At 52.1% G+C, this 20,258-nt stretch overlaps 1 protein-coding gene across 1 annotated transcript; it reads right to left on the minus strand.

The window, feature by feature from the left end:
- Positions 1 to 1,368: 1,368 nt before the first annotated feature.
- On the minus strand, positions 1,369 to 2,919 carry UCRPA7_7490 (putative 26s proteasome regulatory subunit-like protein; the record flags this gene model as incomplete). Its single annotated transcript, XM_007920020.1, has 1 exon — positions 1,369 to 2,919. The coding sequence occupies one exon, from the start codon at positions 2,917 to 2,919 to the stop codon at positions 1,369 to 1,371; it is 1,551 nt and encodes a 516-aa protein (XP_007918211.1).
- Between the last annotated feature and the right edge of the window lie 17,339 nt (positions 2,920 to 20,258).

Here is a 20,258-nt window from a genome sequence, read left to right on the forward strand (position 1 = left end):
GCTCTAATTACTGTTTTGCCCGATATTTTGTGTGTTTTTGTCTAGCCCAGTAGTCCGAAATAGTGAAATGGTCGTGATACAGGTATTGCTCGATAGTATGTATAGACACAGCCTCGCCAGACAACATCAGAAGAACGTCTGCAGACATAGTGTACACAGAAAACAAAGGCTTGCGATGACCAGGAGAAGTAAAGATTCCCGAAAAGCCGAAATATCGAGATAGATATGAATAGCAAACGCTCGCCCGCAATTGAAACCCACGCAGTGCTACCTGACTGCAGAGTTTTGACTGTCTATTGAAGATGCCCAAACCGAACCATTATTAGAAATACAATGAAAAGGGGTATACAGGAGACACAGAAGACTAGGGCAATTCGGCTAATACTAGACTGCCATCTTGGTCAGGGTGCCTTTACAGAAGAAATGAGGAAATGAGAGAGCAAGAAAGCTGGTGTCATCACCCAATCCGCGGGGCCCGCGCAGCGCACACCCATCAGAAACAATGGAGGTCGGAGGAGGTTCCCGAAAGGGAGGAGAGAAAACCTGCAAAGCCATGCGCAGGAATCGTAGGGGCATAGAGGAATGAAGCAAGTGCCGGCTAGGATGGTCCGAAGTCGAATTCCTCAACATCAACAGCGGGAGCACTCGAATACAATCCGATGCACGCCGACGCATCGATGCGCGCCATGGATTGGGAATATGACACAAGGGGGTGGTTGCGATGTCGTCGGTGTAACTGCTGCTTTGTCAGGATGAAATCAGAGCACGCCGTCATGGCTGGGTCGAGTGACGTCACTTGGCTTGGCTTGGCAGATCGGGAACCTTCGACGATGGCCCATCATTGAAGCCCAAACATGCCAGCAGCCGAGTGGAGAAGTTCACCCCGGAGTGGTAGGGGGGGTGTGCTTTTTGAGTGGGTCTCTCCTCACATCCTCCAATCAAAAAGGCTGAAATGGAGGCGACTCTCCCAAAAGAGGAAAAGCTCAGACGCACAGTGAGGTCGCCCAAGGACCCTGCATGCAAGGAGGGAAGGAAAAGCGGGGACGGGCTGTCGGACCCTGAGTTTTTCTTGTCGATTTTCTCTGACGCCATGACGAGGACCCTGAATCTGAATCTGGCTGCATAGATGCCCCACCATGACATGGGCACCGCTACCGGTTCCAATCCACGCCTTGCAAGGCAATCTGCCCCGAAATCCTGTCAGGATCCAATTCGCTGCCCGTGCCTCCAAGATATCATGATGCCGCGCTCGTATAGCACAATTTGCTTAGCACGCTTAGGTGGGCCTCTCGTCTCCTAGTCTTGATTCCGAGGCGACCGCTCCGATCACCATGACCGGACATCAAGCCAGTTTCTGTTGCGTGAGTTTTACCCGCTAGAAGGCCCCCGTCTCCGGTGCTTGCCAGGGAACTCAACGTCTGGGTGGCAAACGCGGTAATGCCGCGTGAGAGCATCGGCACGGCTGAATGTCTTCTCTTCAGTGCATAGATCGCATCGAACCTTTTGCTTGCGTGCATTGTGAATCGTATCCTCGTGACGAGTAAGATCGTACGGTCGTGAAAATACCGTGTTGCAAGGCTTGCCGGTACTAGGGTTGATACGATCACAGCGGTGCGGTCCCGCCTGGCTGTTGAGTAGGCTAGATGTCATGCCAGTATCAACCCTCCGTACTGGATTGAGACCATGCGTTTGACGATGTCCCTCACGCTTGTGCTTCTGAAGTAGTGCCGGTGTCTCGAAGCGGAGAGTACAACCATGGTATGTGCAAGTGTAGGTGCCACCATCAGCACTCGTCCCAGCCGGCCGTTGCGGACTGGCAGAAAGCATTGAGTCCGGTGTTGCGGAGTCCGCCGAGCTCACACGCGATGGGACACCCATGGAGGTGCTGCCCATCGAGGCACTGCTGCTCTGCTGTCTCGGCTGGGCGACAAATGGATAATGCTGAGGGATTTGGAGACCTGTAGGCAACTGGGACTGCAGATAATTGTTGAAAGGTGCACCTCCAAGAGACATGTCGTTGAACTGGGAGTTTGCCTGTACCGCAGTGGCTGCTGCTGCCTTGGCGAGGTGGTCGCTGTCGAATCCAGTCGAATCCTGCGCCGGGAATAGTGGGAAGTTGTTCTCACCGTCCTGCTCGTGAAACTCGAGAATGGCGTCCTTCGGAGATATGGTCTGAGGTGTTCCGGCATCGGTGGCATGGCCGATCTGTTGCCGTAGAACCTCAGCGTCATGTTCTGCCTTCCTCTGCTCGCGCATCTGCTGGGCTGACGCGAATCCCATACGTCCGGCACCCCCAAAGTCGTGGCTTGGGGCTGGCGCTAATGGTGAGCCCTGACGAAACGGGGATCTATCTCGGGGAGTGGATGACACGGGGGAGTGCGCGCTCAAATGCTGATTGTTTGCAGCATGAAGTCTCTGAGCGAACACCTCGTTACTTGGCGAGACGGAAATATGTGCCTGCTGGGATGGAGAGGCAGAGGTGATTGTGAAGTTCGGATTGAACAGTTCGTCACTGTAGATGTCCGTCATTGTGCGGTCCAGTTTGGGAACGGCACTGAAAGCTGCATCATCGAAAAATAGTGAGTAAGTGTCCGCAGGACAGTCTATTATCTCGGGGTCCTCACCAGTCTTTCGCCTCCTGTCATCTTCAGGCTCCCCCATGGATGGCGTGGCAGGTGAGTCACTGGCAATCGAGCTCGCCACCGACACGGGTCGGGATCGGTTAGGCCCAATGGGATAGTCTGCTGGCGGTAATAGACCTCGGTCGGCCTTTTGCCTGTGAGATGCCATCAAGTTGCCGTAAGCCGCAGCGGAGGCGGAATCTGCACTGTAGTTGGGGTAGTGGGAGTAGAAGTTATCATGGCCGCTTGGGTTGAGCGTCTTAGACAACTGATAGTAAGAGTCATCATGTGTCGGCATGCCGTGGTAGTTGTCGCTCATCGAATCAGTCACGGCGATGTGCGGGTTTGACGTGTTGTGTGAGTACGGCGACGCCGGTCCGGCAGAGCCGAGCGAGGAGAGGGAAGACTCTCGCTGATGGGACACCCTGCTGACTGACTTTGGCGTCAGCTGGCCATTGTGAAGCCACGCCTCGGACTGCATCAGGTCGGCGGCGCTCAGGAGCGACGAGTCGTCGAATGCAGAAGTGGTCTGCGAAGAAGACTGAGGCAGGTTGAACAGCGCGCTGGCGTGTTGCGGTGTCTGCCTGGGAACGGCGATGCTTGGGGTGCTGTCAAACGAAGATAGAGAGTACTGCGGGAGCAGAGACTGGCTCGAGTTCGGCGACGAGGATCTGCTGTGGTCGCCTTCGAGTTCTATGTCGAGCAAGCTATCGCCTTCGAGACTCTGGGGATAGAAGTTTGCTGCCGCTGTCGAGGACGTCGAGAGGTTGTGAGGGAGTCGACGGAGAAGCTGCTGCTGTGAGTGTGTTTGATGTTGGCGAGGATTAGACGGCGACGGCGACGACGACGACGACGAAGATGTTTGTTGTAAGTGTTGGAAAGGAGAAGTGTTTGGTTGTTGCTGGTGCTGTTGGATTTGTTGTTGATGAAGAGGAAGATGTTGATGCTGTTGGTAGTTCTGGGCCAACAACATTATCGCAGATTGGATCTTCTTTTGTTGTTCAGGATGAGCTAAGATTTGATGGAAGGGTCGAGTAGAAGGGTGGCAAATCTGGGGAGTTCGGGAAGCACTGTGGACAGACGGCAGACGAATATATACCAAAAAGTGGCTGATGGTGGGGTGCCTTTTCGCTGATGTCGGATGTCGTAACTGATGGACCCAAGATGACAGGGGTGCCGGGGTCGCTGGGGATTAAGGTATGGCCAGGCCCTATCTAAGGTAAGGTAAGGTAAGGTAGGTCACTAACCACCTTGGGGCAGTGGGGCGGTACCACGGGCTTTGCTGTCGGGACCTGCTGGACCTGCTGGGCCTGCTCCAGTCCACCCGGGCAGGGCTGCTGGGTTCCCTCGAGAGGGTGGGTACATAGTACGTACTGGACGGACTCTGGTGTAGTGCAGGTACGTACCTCCTGCTATTTTGGCGGCATGGCTGTATGCGCCCTTGCCGTTCTGGGATACGGGGGGTATCTGGATGACGGAAGGCGCGACACCCTGTCCCTTGTCCACCTGTGTTCACTCAGTCGCTCAGTCACTCAGTCAGTCTCTCAGTGACTGAGGTTAGCATTACCTGAAGCGACTAGAAAACCCGTGGTGCGTCGCATCATGGGCGGTGCTTACAGCAGGTACATACCTTGGTACATACCTTGTGCTGCATGAGGTTGCCCATGCCCAAAAAATCAAATTCGCACTCTCTCTTACCAAGCCTGACCAAAACTTACATCCTCATAGAAGGTACCAGATGGATACCTGCCCGCCTTGCCGTTATAGCGCCCTACCAGGTATGGACCGCAGATGTACCTACCTTAGATAGAACAATGCCTTCCCTGATGCAAGCATAAGGGATTCCATGAGGCACCATGACCTGCCATTACTCACTCATCCATCCACTCAGTCACAAGCGGCAGGAGAGGAGAGTATGGCCGAGGAGAGCCGGCCGAGCCCTTGTGGAATTGTTGGGAAGAGTGTGGTAGGTACCTTGGTAGGTGTTAAGCCGGCCGAGCTGGGAGGGACAATAGTGGTGACAAAGCCCGTAAATTTTCTCTTTTCTCTTTTCTCAGCCGAGGGCCTAGGCCTAGTTGTGCTAGGGCAGCGTGGAACAGAGCGGGCATTGCAGTCAATGCAAACGCAAACTGCAAACGCATGCATGCGGGGTGACCACTACACTACCTCACTTTCATCACCGTCATTCCGTTAGGAAAGCCACGCTTAGCTTTGGGGGGATGGTGGTCCATTCGAGTCATGTGCCCTCTGTCATCAGACTGACTCTCAATACTAAGACACCTACCGACCCTACCACAGGTACTGTGCCTACCTACCTATTCTACAGTACAACCTCCGAGGCAGCCCGAAGCAACCACCAGGGTCGCTCTTTCCCTTGCACTCTGTCTTTCCTTTTTTTTTTTTTGGGTTTCTTTCGCCCTCCCCTTTCCGTCTTGTCACACCGATCTAACTGTCCTGTTCAGGTAGGCACCTTGGTATACCTAGGTGAGCTAGGTATGTAGATTCTCCAAGGAGCCTACAGTAAGTATCTAGGTAGGCATGTGCTTGCGCTACAGAGGATCCATCTCTGTCCAATTGTTGCCGGATGGACTTGACATATTTACCGATGACTGCCGAGGACAACCTTGAAGGTACGAGTTTCGGAGTTAGGAAATACAGTAGAGCCAATGTAGGCGTGTCTAGCATTCGCACAGCGCACGCAGCGCCGGTGTCTTGCACCTAATTCAATACGCAGTCATGCACCTTTTCGTGTTGCGTATCCTGCCAAGGTACCTGGAAACTGCCCGTGTTCTGCCCTAATAAAGCTCCCTCTGGGCTGGCCTGGGCCAGCCGGTCGGGCCTAGAGCGCTTGACAAGCCACAGGCTCGGTCGGATACGGGCTGTCTGGCCTGGCTGGCTGAGCACTGCATTAACGTTACGTTTTTGGGTTTGGAATTTTTTTTTTCTTTCTTGCGGTGTCATCTCCCTTCCACCCCTTCTCTCTGGTCTCTTCCCAACCCCATCACTCTCTCGCGATCCTGGAATACACTGCACCCACCACAACCAGATGCTTACCATATGTAGTTCCTTTCACGCTGCTGACACCAACTCGGTCTCTGGTCTGTTCTCGTGTGCGTAAGTTGTGCAATCCTTGTGTGCGTATGTGTATGTATATGTATATGCATCTGTATTACGCTTGCATCGTTTCGTCCATACATCCCATCATCCATAACATATCATTCCATTTTATTTGATCAACTACTCTATTGTAGTCGATCTCATCGAGATTGCATAGGCCGGCTGGTGCTCTTTGACGTCGATCTGTTGTACCTGGCCTTGGTCCGTCTGCTCTGGCTGGTGCATTGGTCTCTTGCTATTTCGGCCTCATTCCTGTTGGACAATGGCTCTCTCTTTTGGGGGGAGTTGATAACAGATGATGCAAGCAACCCAACGAGCGCTCGGGAATCGAGAGGGGTGGATCTGCAAGTGACGTCGTCCGCTACGCCCGGTTGGGACCCTTGTCTCGCACTCCTCATGCCGATTATCCTCACTTACTTTCTATATTCCCTCGATCTATCTTACTTGCTTGATTACTGAAGTGATCAAATCAGTGACGGATGGACTGTGTAGAAGAAAAGGGAAGGAAATTGGCAACCAGTAATCCAGGACTATCTATTCATCCTGCCGCGCCTTTACCCTTGGTATTTGGCTAGACGAAATGGTAGCTGCATAATCACCCCAAGGTCGCCAGGTTTCGTGGTTAGTCTATCAAATTCATAAGCCAACCTTATTTTGCAGGCCATGCTATTCCCGCCTACCCAAGTTTTTGTGGGATGTGTGAATCATTTTACGCGGATTAAACTACCTGGGCAGCGTATGATGGGTGCGAGGTATTGTGGAAGTACCCCTAATGGATGGATGCTAAGAGAAGCCAGCTTACCTTAGCAATCTCTAGAAGGTAATGGATGTACCGGTGTAAGTACCTTAGAGGGAGCCTGGCGTCGTGTCTTAGTTTTTCCCTGCTGGACGGACAGACAGATAATCGATAAATCAGTCAACATCGATTTTATTTTTGTAAATCCCATCTTCTCGGAGAGTCGGAGTCACTGGCTTGGGTTCGGGATCCAGGTGGGAAAGGGTTTGTTGCAGTAGCGTACCGGAGATGGGAAACTCAAATGCAGGTTCACGGACACAGCCACACTCGTGGCGCGTGCATCTCCTCGTTCTCGCCGGGGTTTCTGCCATCAAGCCATACCTACTCTCGAGCTACTCTGCGACTATGTGTGTCCCTACCAAGTTTTCCTTCCTTGCAATCCCAACCCTCGCATGCAAGGCACACCAATGGATGCCGGTGCACACTGCCGACACCAAGGAAAACGATGTGGCGGCTGTCAATCCCCAGCTGGATCCAGATTCAAGTTCAGGGTCAGGTTCTGCACAGCCTTCTGAGATCTCCTGTCGAAACCCCTTCGCTCGCTCTGGCTGCCCGACACTAGCCACACCTCCACAGCTGTTTGTTCGTTCGCTGGCTGTTGTCCCTCGGTTGCGTGCCGAGACAAGATTCTGGCACAATCGTGCCCAATCAACAACATCCAGTCTCCGCTCTGGCAGCCACAAGCACAAGTCGATCCTTGCCGATCTAGCCGCGATCTGGAGGGGATCTGCAAAAGAGGACTCCCACCACCTGTGGCTGTGCGAAGCCAGATCTCTCTTCTCAACGCGAGCGAGGCGAGGATCCAAAGCTGTCAAGAATATTTGGATGCGAACGTTTCCGCGACACGCCTGTCACGGCATTGCTAGCTGATCAATGCGGGGAACCGCCAGCCCGTGCTTCTCGAGCTAACGCAGGAGAGTGACTACGGGATTTCGCCCCCGAATCCCAGACATACGTAAACGCACGGTTTGCTTTTCACCTACACTGGACATACGCACCGTTAGAGGGAGACTACACCGTCCATGATGCCTGGACCACGAGCCTCCTCGGAACCTGGTCAGACCGGGCATTAGGCATTGCTGTGCTCAGTCCTCCCTTACTGTATTGCCTACCTAGCTTGATCACGCGCCCGCCGTATAAGGTCTACTTCGCTTTAATTTTAAGGTCATGTGCCGCGTATGACTCCCATGTCTACATATACCTCCTGTCAGTCAGTAGTGTATACGCCGCCTATCCGGCAAGGCGCGTGTGTAGACTGCGGCTCAGTTCTCGTCGGCTTACGCATGCAAGGCCGAACCCACAACCCCGGATAGGCCATGGAGACGAAAAGATTCCTTGGGACGACTGGGAAGCATTCCAAATACACAGGCAAGCGGGTAAACACACATGCTGGGAAGTTTGCCTCCTTCTTTGTACGATGCTATGGACTTGAATGGTCACCGACACGGTGCGGGCGCTCGAGTGACACTGAGTCAAGTTCGTGTGACGATTCGGCGCCTGTCTGCTCCGTAGTTGCCGCCTCGCGCGCACTCGAGGCCACCCGGGCGTCCCGACATGCTCCCGCCTGGAAGTTGCGGAGGTGAGAGTGACGGCCGCCATCTCGAAGACAGACAATCGATAGAATACGTGGCCTGAAAACACGATAATGTCCCTCGAGACGGCGCCCAAGCGAGCTCCGGGATGGACGGTGATGGCTCGCGACGCGCAGCGCAGCGTTAAGAGAGCACAATGCATCACGCATGACTAATTTCTGTCGGCGATGATGATGACGACGACGACGACAGCGAGCCTTCCTTGTGCGCGATAGTCATAAAACATAGCTTAACAAAGCAGGCGTCAGAGCCGCGCTTCGCCGATACCGCTTGTTGTCCAGGAATCTGAAATGGAAGTACGTGCAGGCAGATGCCAACGACGTTCCGGATGCCGCGGATTGTTCGAAGCGACGTAGACAATGGAGGCTGAGGCTGAGGCAAGGCGGCGCAACGCAGCGCAACGCCAGACGACACGGGAAGGATGCGCGAGAGCGAGTGCGAACTGCCATCGGTTGTGTTTCTACTTCGCCATCGATGCCATTGCTTTGGATGTTGATGAGTTTGTGAGTAGGCATGATAGTACACCACCAGACCAGCAGGTCCAGCCCTGGCAGCCTGGGGATCCACCAACGACAACTTGTGTGCGTGCTCAGCAGGAACCTACAGATCGATCGGAGATCTGGAACATTTCTGTGCATTGAAGACTAGTCTAGATCTGAGGTTAAGTGATACCCTACCTACAGTATGTACCTATAGGTAGACCCCCCGCTATCCCTAGGCCTGAGGTGGGTCAACGGCGCTACACTAGGTACGCTACCGTTCGTAGAGCGCCCTGTGCTGTGGATTGAACTGCATGTTCTCTTAGAACTGGGACCATAGGTAGTTCATCGAATCATGGAGGCCAGGACGGATAATCCATCGGTCAAGGTTTCATGGGAATACAGAGTTGACGGGCTAATCGGCCGGGTGGTCGAAAATGTACCTTAGGCATGGATACCTACTTTCGGAGGTGAGGAGGTAGGTTGGCTGGTTGTCAAACTGAGCCCACCGCACACAAAACACCACGCCATACCTGCATTACCATCCCCAACTCCGGGTATCGTCCAAGAGGGCATACCGAGCCATGATCTCGATGCTGAGGGTATCACATCACATCACACCACGTTTCCCTACACTGCCTACACAACACAACACAACACAGCAATCGAGCAAGCCAGCAACCCATTGCCCTCCCCTCATTCACGTGCGTGCCTGTTGTGTGGATGACTCGTTTTGGTATGGAATGGTATTGTATCGTGTCGTTTCGCATTGCCTAGGCACGCAGGTAGGCGGATATTAGAGTCTGGTCTCCTTTGGTTTACTCTGGTCCGTCAGTCACCCACCGTCTTCCGTCTCTTCTCTTGTGTAGAGTATCTCGGTACGGTACCAGCATTGCCTAGGTACGCAACTATATCGGAAGAGATGCTTCTTCCTGCCTGCCTACCTACCTTCCTACCTACTTGGACACCAGGTGCCAGCCGAGAGAAACGGCGTCTAAATGTGACGATCTACCAAAATGGTGCCCATCGGCATCCCCATCATGTAACCTGCTGATTGCCATGCGACCCCAGGCCTCTTCCGATAGCACGACGTTTAATTGTCTCGTTCAATTCACCGCTGTCTATCTGTCTTCGTTTGGCCTGTCCCACGCCCTTCTTGTTCGTCCGTCTCCCAGACCGGAATCACCCATCCCTGCAACCGCAATCAGAATTCGGGCATGGTGTCCGTCATCCGTTGAGCGAATTGGACGACTTCCAAGGGAGGTGGGATGTGAGATGGATGGACAGTTAGTTGGTCGAGGCCGAGGTCGCTCTGTCTCACTCTTTTCCCGTTGCTTGCTTTTCCCCTTCTTCTTCTTTCCCTTTCTCTCTCTCCGACCCTCTCCGCCGTTGAGCTTTTCTTTCGGGATGCGCCCGCGACGGGATTGGTCTGTAGCGACAGGTTGACTCTGGGGAAAACTCAAATCCTCTTTTCAGTGCAGACTAGCACATGTACATGTACATGCATGCGCAAGCAGCGCAGCTAGGTAATACACCTCAGGTGTACACGCACCAGCCAGTCGAGCCCACCTACCTACCTACCTACCTATCGGTGGCCCCGAACACGCGCGATAATGAGAACTCCTCGGCCGCTAAGTTCCCTAGAGTGCGGGTAAGTCTGAGCGGACGACACTACACTAACATCAATCACGATGAAGTCTTCCACCATCGCTTCGGTTCCACACGCATGGGTTCACCTACCCTACTATGTACTCTATCCAATTCTTTTCTTCTTCATCCTTGGAGAGTTCAGTCTAGTTTAGAAAACTGTGAGGTTTGGATGGCACCCCCGACAGTGAAATTGGTAATGTCTATGCTGTCCATGTACTCTACCATCAGCGCTCAAGCAAAGTCCTTTTTTTTGTTTTTTGTCCTCGCTAAATTCTCTGCGCTTGGTCCCGGGAGACGCCGCCCGGCTACATCCGCACCAACCGCCCGCTCTCCGCCCTCCGTTGACCGGTGCATCCATTCCATTCTATCGGCTCTCGCTTCCTCTGTCATCACTCATCACATCTGCCAGGCTGATGGATGGGTAATCAAGCAAGCATCCAAGCATCCGAGGATCCAAACAATCAATCAATCAAGCAAATAAGTAATCCGGACAATCGTGCTGCCGGACCATACAGTACGATAAACACATATGTATGCGAATGCGTGTGTCTAGGTTTGCGTGTGTTACTATTGTATGTAGATACGTACGCTCCCAGCGCTCCCGAACATCGCCTGGGACCCATCTATCCTTCCTTTCCTTCCATGTAATCCCATGGCCACTGGATGTGCGGCAACTGCACATCACAAAAGAATAACGTAGTCAATATATCGCACATGTACCCGGGGGCGTATCGGGGTAGCTGTTCCATGAGGCATCAATATTGTGATGAGAATTATCATTTCTATTCCCGGCCCGCGCAATTGACAAATGTTGGCAGCCATGGTCGGGGTTTGGTCAGCCCTCCAAGCCTCGTGCACGTACGTTGCACATCCTTACAGGTCTCCTATTTCCGTACCGAGCATTCGCCGGACTCGGATTTCTGGATGGATGAATGAATCGTGCATGCATGTTTGCTCGCCGTGAATTCCGTCGGCGTTCGGGACCACACGGTCGAGCGAGCATACGCTGCAGTGCGGAGTCATACACCCACGCATGAGGTAACTAACCAGCTGCATCGCACGTGGCGAATATTGACAAGCCGGTAGCATGGCATGTTGTTCCCCTACAGGTAACTATTCGGAGCACTTGAGCAGAGAGATTCTCGGAGATTCGCCGGTGGCAGAGACTGAACACCAGCAAACGGTTTCCCCCCTCTGTGGCGCGGCCCCCCCGTGTGACGGCATCCCGCGCGGCGGAGGGCAGCCACCGGCACTTCTCTGCAGAGAGGCACTGCCCTAGTGTAGCGATGACACTCTGGAGGCTCTTGGGCCGCGGGCGGCTCTACCTAGGTACCTTACTTACCACCGTCCTGTCACCCGCCTGTCCTTACCCCGACTTCTCGCCACCCGGTTGCCCAGTCGGTCGCTGATATGCAGGAACTGTCGGACTGACACCTGGTTCCTCCAATTATCCTGACGAGCCTGACAAGAGCAACTACCCACAGTACGTCCTGTAGACACTCCTTGAGGAGAAAAAATGTCCGTCTGTTCCGCACACATGATCAATTCCCTGTCTCGGGTCAAGCCCAAAAAAAGAAACATCGATCGCGTCTCTGTGCATGCGTGCCGGGCAATGCGACCTCAGGACTCCTGCCGGCGGGCTTCCGGAGCCGCTCGCCCTACCTCCCACACAGTTCTAGTAGATAGCCCGATCCAATTGCAAGGGAAGATTCTTTTGACAACGCCGTTTATTCATCTTCTCGCCCCCGGTTCCGGTTAGAATGTCACCTAGTGTCGAACTCTTTCAAGTCATGTAGGGTGAATATGTGAAGCTTGAAGGACGCGGGGCAAATGTTATCCTGGAAGCCACGTGCATGACTACTAATTATAGCGAGATCGATCAGCACAACTTGGACTTACTTGTAGGCTGGTGGCGAATACTGCCTTTTCCACAACTTGGAACAGAGACGCCTATCAGGCCTGTCACAGTTGTTCTTTCATCACTTGCTATTATCTCTTTCGCACCGATCCCGGCCCGTCCTTGTTTTTTTCAACGCCGAAGCAGTCCCTCGTACGTGAAAGGCTCTCAGCGATAATGCCGAGTTCCTTCCCAACCTCGAGTCCTCCATGTAATATCTCTGCATGGACAAGAAGATATTAGGTCGACCGAAATTAAGGAGAAAGCCTTTTCTAAGCATAGATGACGACTACTGAGAGCAATGAAATGACCACACGTAATTGAGCACTGCGAGGGAAACAAGTCTATGCTACGACTCGTCCTTGGGGCATGAGTCACAATGGTCATATTTTCGTATATCCATGAGAATGATAATAGTACTTTTTCTCCTCGCTAGGAAAGGCATTAAAGAAATTTGCATGATCCATGGGACACATCAATCTCTGGTGGGTGAGCTGGACACATCATGACAATGTCTGTCGGTCCTCCGCCGCCATGTCTAATCGTTTCGTTGGTGGCAGGCAAGTTCGCGGTAAAGTATCACTGTGCAGGTAGTTTCGTCTCGATCGCGACTTGTTAGATAAGCGGAAGTAGGCAAACCTCCCGGGGATTGTCTAAAGGTCTATGCTTAGATAATTATGAGCTGAGCGCGGTTGCACATCATCTGTCAGCCCTCTTGTCTACGTTCTAATGTGCTCGGACAAACATACCTCAATGAGCTTCTCTGTCAAGCCAAAGCATTGCTTATCTTGATCATGTGCTGGGTTGAGGGAACACGACCGCCAGAGACCTCCGAAGCCCATGTCTTCCAGTATGTCGTTCAGGATACCCGTGTTTTCGAGGGCGGCAGCGAATTTAGGGTTAGATGTTAGTGTCTGGAGTAGCATATGAGCCGACTCCAACGTCGACGAGTTCTGGCAGTGCATGAGAATGTTATCCAGAATGGATATGATCGGTCCGCATCTAGAGATTTCATATTAGTTCCGTATGCTCTGCCAGCCATCCACTCTAAGAAGTTCGCTCACAAATGCATGATAACCGCAGGTCGCCCAACAGCAAGCTCGTTCAGCCACTGCAGCGTCCTATTCTGCACCGCATCCTCGAGGTATTGGAAGTCGACCAGCTCTATTGCCGTGTTGAGCAGGAGGTCCTTGTCTTTCATGGCTCCGAGATCCTGCATGGAGCGTATCTTGTCAATGTTGCCGAGTTCGGAGGGATTCACCCCAGCTAGCCAGAGACTATCCTTGAGCTCGTCATGGGTGACAGCGCGGCCAAGTATCAATGCCATGTAAGGAGATGTCGACAGATCTCGGGGTGTATGGCTACCATTGGCCTCCGCTGTCATTTCCAGAAATGTAGACAATACCCGCAGCGCCGTCGCTTTAGTCACTGTGTCTGTAAGCCCTCTCACCAGGCACGCGCATGCCGCGAAATGGAAATTGTCGTTGTTGAAGTGGATGCCATAGACATCATCCAGAGGCAATGCGGCTTCCTCCAGTTGTCCACGTCCTTGCAGGAGTAATGATACCATCTTTTCCCCCCTCATGTCTCCCGATGTGCTGATGTTTGTCAGCACCGCTTCCAAAAACATTGCAGCGCAGTTGAACAGGTTCGGTGGAACTAGACGCAAGAGAGAGATGGCGAGCCAGAAGAGCTGAAGCCCATAGCGGGATGCCGAAGGGAGTTTAGCTATCATCTTCGATATGGAGGTAACAATAGCCACAAGCATATCGCTATTACTATCCTCACTAAACCGACCGATACTATTGCGCAAGGCAACGAGCACCTGGTATAAGAGATCATCGTCTACCTCCTCTCGGGCAAGGCATCCCATTACACTGAATGCTCGAGGTTGAATGGCAGGGTTGTTCTGGAAGGCAGTGCTTGCAACGAGACTCATCCATCGCGAACGCCACGCGTTGGCCATGTCTACGGACGGCGCCGCAACAGAACAGATCTCAAAAAGGAGAGCCGCTAGGTTTTCGGTTGCCGACACCGTTGGACCGGCATCTTGGTTTGTTGACACCGACGCTCCGTCCCTCGAAGACATAGCCGACATGTTGGCAAACATGTCACTTCTCCACTCCGCCAGTGATTCGAGTGTTCCTCGAAGCTTATTGAGCCTTGTCTCGTCTAAAGCAAAGGACGTGCAAGCGGCGTGGATGGAGTTCACGAGCAATCGGTGAACAAGAAGCCGCACGTCTGGCGATCCGGTGTTTGCGAGCATGGTGACCACATGAAATATCTCGGGCAGGTAGAGCTGTGACTGCACACCACAGTCAAATGACAGTGACAAGCAGAACTGAAGAAGGATACAAATCTCGGGCCAAACTGCGTTATCTGGCAGGTATTTTGTCGGACGCAGCGACGATCTATTCAGCGCCTTCCGAAGGCGAGAGATGATTTTACCTCGCAAAGTGATCGTCCCGATAGATGTGACAATAGATGTCAAGGTTTCGGTCTGCTCATCGTGGAGACCTATACTCAGAGCCGTCTTCAAAATCTCTTCAAGCAGTATATCAAGGAGAACCTCGTCCTGATGAATAGCAGGCCACACGGTTTGCTCAAGAGTAAAGCTGAGGGAAGGATCCGAGAGAGTGACGTCTATCAACTTGCGAAACAGCGTGGCTATTTTATCGCGTCCTTTTTCGCTCTCGGTCTCCGTTGCAAGAAGCGACGTCCGCAACCCGGGCAGCCATGGCGCCATATACGCGAGGCTCAGGGGCTTCTGCTCTTCGGAGAAGCTATCCCAGCCAACGAAGAACTCATTCAAAAAATCAGACGTCAGCTGAGGCTCTGCGTGGGCCAGCTTCTTGCTGATGCTAATAATAAATCGCGAGGGCTCCAAGGGAACAGCCATATCTAAGTGAAAGGCATTGTCAGTAGTATTTCACCAAGTCTGGGGGTAAGCGAGGAGAATGAAGTTCACGGTCGTCGCAGTACCCGTATACATACCTTTTGTGCAAAGTAATTGGGATGCTGCACTAAATTTGAATGCCCTACACAATGCGCCGAGGAGGTTATAGGATGCAAGCCTGAGCACTTGATCTGGACTCGCAAGGTTGGTCAAGGCCAAGTTGAGCAGTGTTCCTGGAACATCTTGCGGCCTAATGAGTCTCTCGAAAGACTTCATAGCCCTGGTGTCCTTGCCATACTTGGCCTTTGCACCACGAATAGCTTGCAACACATCATTCTTCTTCGGACTCGTGAAGTACATCACAATCTTCCCATTGTCAGCCCTGAGACCGAAGGCCGAGTCGTCCTCTGTTTGAATAGATGTCGGTGCCTCATCAACCTCCCCGAGCCTGAAAATATCATTGACAGTAGTATTCAGACGAAAACCTGGGTGAACCTCTTGCTTCTTTGTCGTCGTGACCTGCACAAATTGGCTGCCAACTTTGACGACAACTTCGATCTTACCCTTTGTCTTAGATAGTCGGGTAATCGGCTGAAAGACGTATCGAGTGTCTGTGACAACACTGATTGTCTCCTTTGGAAGATGAAGCTGACTTAGATGAAAATGTGTTTGTAGATCTTGAAGACTGCCTATGAGGTGATACTCGACATTCTTGGGATTGAAAACGCTGACATCATTCTTCGCAGAAACTCGCAGAATACGCCGAAAGCATTTCCGGAAAGCACTGTTCATGTTATACACGTAAATTCGAGACAGCTGCCTTGACAGTTCAGTGGGAGTCAAGAGCTCCAGCCTTTGAAACAGCTCATCCTGTGGCTCATTCTGCCCATTGTAGCAAGTGGCATCAATGAGTAGTCCGAAGGGTCTGTGCCAGAGACGACTCGCAATCTTCAAATAGCAGTATATCAGGGTATCATAGTCGATAGATTCTGCGTCAATATTGCGAAGTATTACGCATATTATGCTTAGGCCATCCTTGCTCTCGCCACCATCGTATACTGCTCGAGCTGTCACGAATGACTCGGTGCTTCGGAAGGCATTACGGAGCATGAAGTTCTGGAATCTTGAGTATGCAGGAGGGCTATTTGCCGATATTTGAGGCCGATTCCACGTCACAGCTAAGGGTGGTGGCCCAAGATTTGTGATGAGGTTTCTCAGAGGTTCCAAAACTGGTGACCTGCCACGAGAAACATCTGCTGGGGATCGGACAAAGTCTCTCCTCTCGCGGGATATTAGTCGTTGCCGTACCTGATCCCAATGATCGTAGAGAAATCGATGGAGGGCCACGCAGGAGCCGAAGTCGAAAGATTCATTGGTACTTGGTGGGTCAAGAGCTTCCGGGGGTACAGATATCTCCCGTAGGAATGTCGTCACCCGGTAGATATTTTGTGTAAGGAAGTCATTGAGAGGAAACATGTACGGTTCCTTGGCTCCGAAAAGTACATTATTTGCAAGATTCTGTACGACTTTGGCAATCAGGAGCAGTCCTCGCCTCATCTCCTTGGACGGCGCAGTGCTCACAAGCCCCTCTACCTCAGGAGCCACGATCGCGGGACAAAAGAAACGCAAGAAGATGAAGGCGCCGACTGCAGTGTATTTTGCCTCTTGAAATCGCGGCATCACCGCTGCAGATATAATACTGCAGATTTTACGGAAGGAGGTTGGTATCTCTGCAGAAGATGTACAGATGTCGTCGATGAAGACTTTGGCCACGATGCGTAGTTGGAGGGCATTTTTTTCGAGTTCTTCTGTAGATGTCACCCTTGCTGGATCGAGTTCAAGATCAAGGTCTTTGGAGGTGAGCATCAAGCGCTCTACAACTTTCTGGAGAGTCGATTTTAGGTAGGCGGTACCTTTCCATTTGGCGTAGACGGAGAGCATCTTCGTAGCAACACAAGTGCGTCGCAGGAGCTCGGATTCATTTTCAGTGTCTTCTATCTCTTGTTTGATCAGAGCCTCAAGAAGAACGAAACTGAGTCCCCTAGTCTCAAATATATTGAGGAGGGAAATCGTCAACTCGTCAACCTCCCCGCTTGGGCACACCGCGCTCATGGCAGCAGCTAGGCTGGTATCATTTGTGAGCAGCTCTATAAGCTCGTCGTATTTCTCGCTGACTGCGGTATCAGAGAGATTGTTGAACTCGGTGCCCTGCATCAGGATGTTGAATAAAACCTTGACGAATGCAGTCCGTATCTCGACATTCTCGTGATAGCCGATGCTCAAGGAATGCTTCAAGCCAACATCGATATTTGCGCTGAGAAGGTTCGATAATATGGTAATGGCAAGTTCCGAGGCTGTTGCACTCTCGTCTCTCGTTGTGGAGCCAGGGAGATACTCAATCCGTGTCGTTTCAGAGGACTCCAAATTGAGCAGGGAAAGGAATCGATTGAAGTAGGTATGAAACATCTGCGACTTCAGCTCGCTTGTCCCGGCGTCTGTCTGCCCATCACCAGGTTGGAGCGGCAGACGGTAAGTCAACTCTGCCAGTGATCTTAAACACGCTTTGTCCAGGTCCCTCTGAACCCTAGTAGTTTCATCTTGCCTCACGGTTCCGAAGCCCGAGGTGTCCGTTCTCGGCGAGCGAGGTCTCGCAATCCAACCGAATATATACTCCAAGAGCTGATTTCGAATACGAACGTCATCTCTAAGGTTGAGATGCTCTTTCCTCTTCGTCACAGCTTCACACAGCTGACAAACCTTGATCTTTACTTTGAGACTGCTCCCGCTGTCCGGAACACCGTCCAGAAACTTGGCGAAGTTGAGCGTCAGGGCACCAAGGTGTATCGACGAGACAGCTCCGAGGTCTGACGGACTGTTTAGTCGTTCTACGAGAGCCCTGAGCAGCGAGGCGGACTGCTCTGCGAAAACGATCTCACTATCCTGGCCCTTGACGGAGGGCTCCAGTGCTCCAGTAAACAAGACGTCAAGCTCAGATACTAACGCCTTAAATAATGGCTGGAAAAGGGTTGACGAGATCTCTGTCGACAGAACTTCCCTCATAGTCTCGCGGATCCTCACATTGCTACATGCCAGAAGCTGGATGCTGAGCCTGAGATATCTCCCTAACAAGGGCTCTTCGTGATTTTCCGAGGACAGTCTGTCTATCCACTTTAGTCCGCTCAGGGCAGGCTCTTCTAAGATTGCGGCCTGATCTGCAGTGCAAATTCCTCCGAGGGACGCCAGGAAGCCAGAGTAATTACGCCATTCAGAAACCGTCCGTTCAGTGACGGCTTCTGGGAGCATGGTCGAGACATCTCTCGAAAGATTGAGCCACCTATCGAACGCCAATTCCCAAGCACCAAGGATGCCGCCGCTCGGGTACTGCATGCGTCGAAGCAAGCCCCGAATTCTCTTTTGGAAAGCAACAACGCCAGTGAAACGGAAGTCGCGGGATGCTATTTCTCGAAAAATGTCACCATTCCGAAGCAGACTTGAAGAGGACTTGGCCGACCCAGAGGCAGTATCGATGATACGACATTCCTCTAAGAATAGTCCAGTGCATGATGTGACAAGCTGACAGGTATCGACATCCGCAGAACATAACGACACCAAAAAGAGTGTCTCCAGCTTGATGGAGGTGGCTGTTCTTTCTGGAATGTCTTCAGATAGCTCAGATAATTCCTGTAATCAACCTTTTCGTTAGAGTCCGGCGAAAGAGACGTACGTTAAAACTTACACGTATCGAAGTTAGGAGGAGCAACCGGGACTCGAGGTAGCCATGAATTGAATGTAGTTCGGTGTGAAATTGGCTAGATCCGAGGTTGTCACACATAGCCATTAATATTATCGAACTGTTCTTCATTAGTATGCACGTAGTACGCTATTTTTTACAACTTACGTGAGTTTCCAGAAGTTGCTCTTGAATTCCTGTGAGTCTATCCTCTTAGATGCCCTTAGTGGTTGTAGTACGCTCTCATCTGCGAAGAGACGCTTGGCAACACGCATGGCTAATTTGCGCACGCGTTCGTTGGATGAGACGAGACATGATATGAAGGCAACTAAGTTGTCCTCGAAAAACTGGTCCCGCTCTCTATCCTTTTCTGGGGGGCCCTCAAACAATGTCAACGGAGATGCGTCTAAGAAATCTAAAATGTTGCAAATCATGTTTATAGCAGCTCCGGCCTCGGCGTTTTTACGCTGCAGTGCTTGGTCTCCGAAATAAACGTCCGTAAGTAGTGCCGAAGTTGTCTTTCTCATATGTTAGCCAAACCCTACGAAGGGTTGTTCAACAAAGCTCACCTTCAAATGACCTTGAATAAAAGCAGACGTGGCGGTGAAGAGCAACTGGTATTTCTCTGGGCCATCTAGTCTTGCGAAATACGAACACGCCTGTATAACAGCTGTCTTGAAGGCATGAGGCGCAGTGGGGGACAGGCAAACCGTTGCGAGGGTGTCCACACAGCTGTCAAAATTAAGATGTGTCAGGCTCACAAAGGCTGCTGTCATGACATCCTGGTCAAACGGCGCTCCATCTAGTCCAGCGGAGGAGCGGCGGAAAACCGCGTCTCGAACCTCATCTTGGACATCCATGGCATAACTAACGAGAGCCGAATCGCTCTCGGCATCGAAGTGACGAGCAGCTCGTAAGAGACACACGAGACAGTAGGCGGCTTGTTCGTTCCGATTCCTCAAAGCCTTTCTTAAACCATCAAGGAAGCCCACCTTTTTGGCCATGCTCCCGCTCTTGGCTTCCCTCATATTGCTGGCGACCTCGAAAACATCTGGCAGCAGGAACAGAAGGGTGGTCTGCAACGGATAGAGCACGATTCTCCTCCTGCCCGTCTCCACCACTGTCTGGGTCATGTCAAAGAGTGTATCCGCGCCACCATCCAGCCTCTTATGCAGAGCGTGGAGCTGCACGAACTCTTCCGGGTAACGGTCAAGCCATCTGGTGATTAGCAACGGGGTCACAATGGCTACAACATTCTGGAATGACTTCCGGAAGTGCAAATAACTCGAGCAAAACTCCTGAATAAGGAGGCCAAGCTTATAAGCATCTACCCAGAAGCTACCTACAAGACGAAGAGTGACTAGAGCAGCACGTTCTTCCTCGACCCCCAGGCCGATCTGCACAGGCCCGCCTTGGGAAGGCGCCGCTGCGCGAGTGCTATAAATCATGTTCCTGAGATAATCAAAGGCAGCAGACCAGC

Source organism: Phaeoacremonium minimum, assembly GCF_000392275.1.
Source record: "Phaeoacremonium minimum UCRPA7 unplaced genomic scaffold PA7_03_scaffold_534, whole genome shotgun sequence".
Lineage (NCBI taxonomy): Eukaryota > Fungi > Ascomycota > Sordariomycetes > Togniniales > Togniniaceae > Phaeoacremonium > Phaeoacremonium minimum.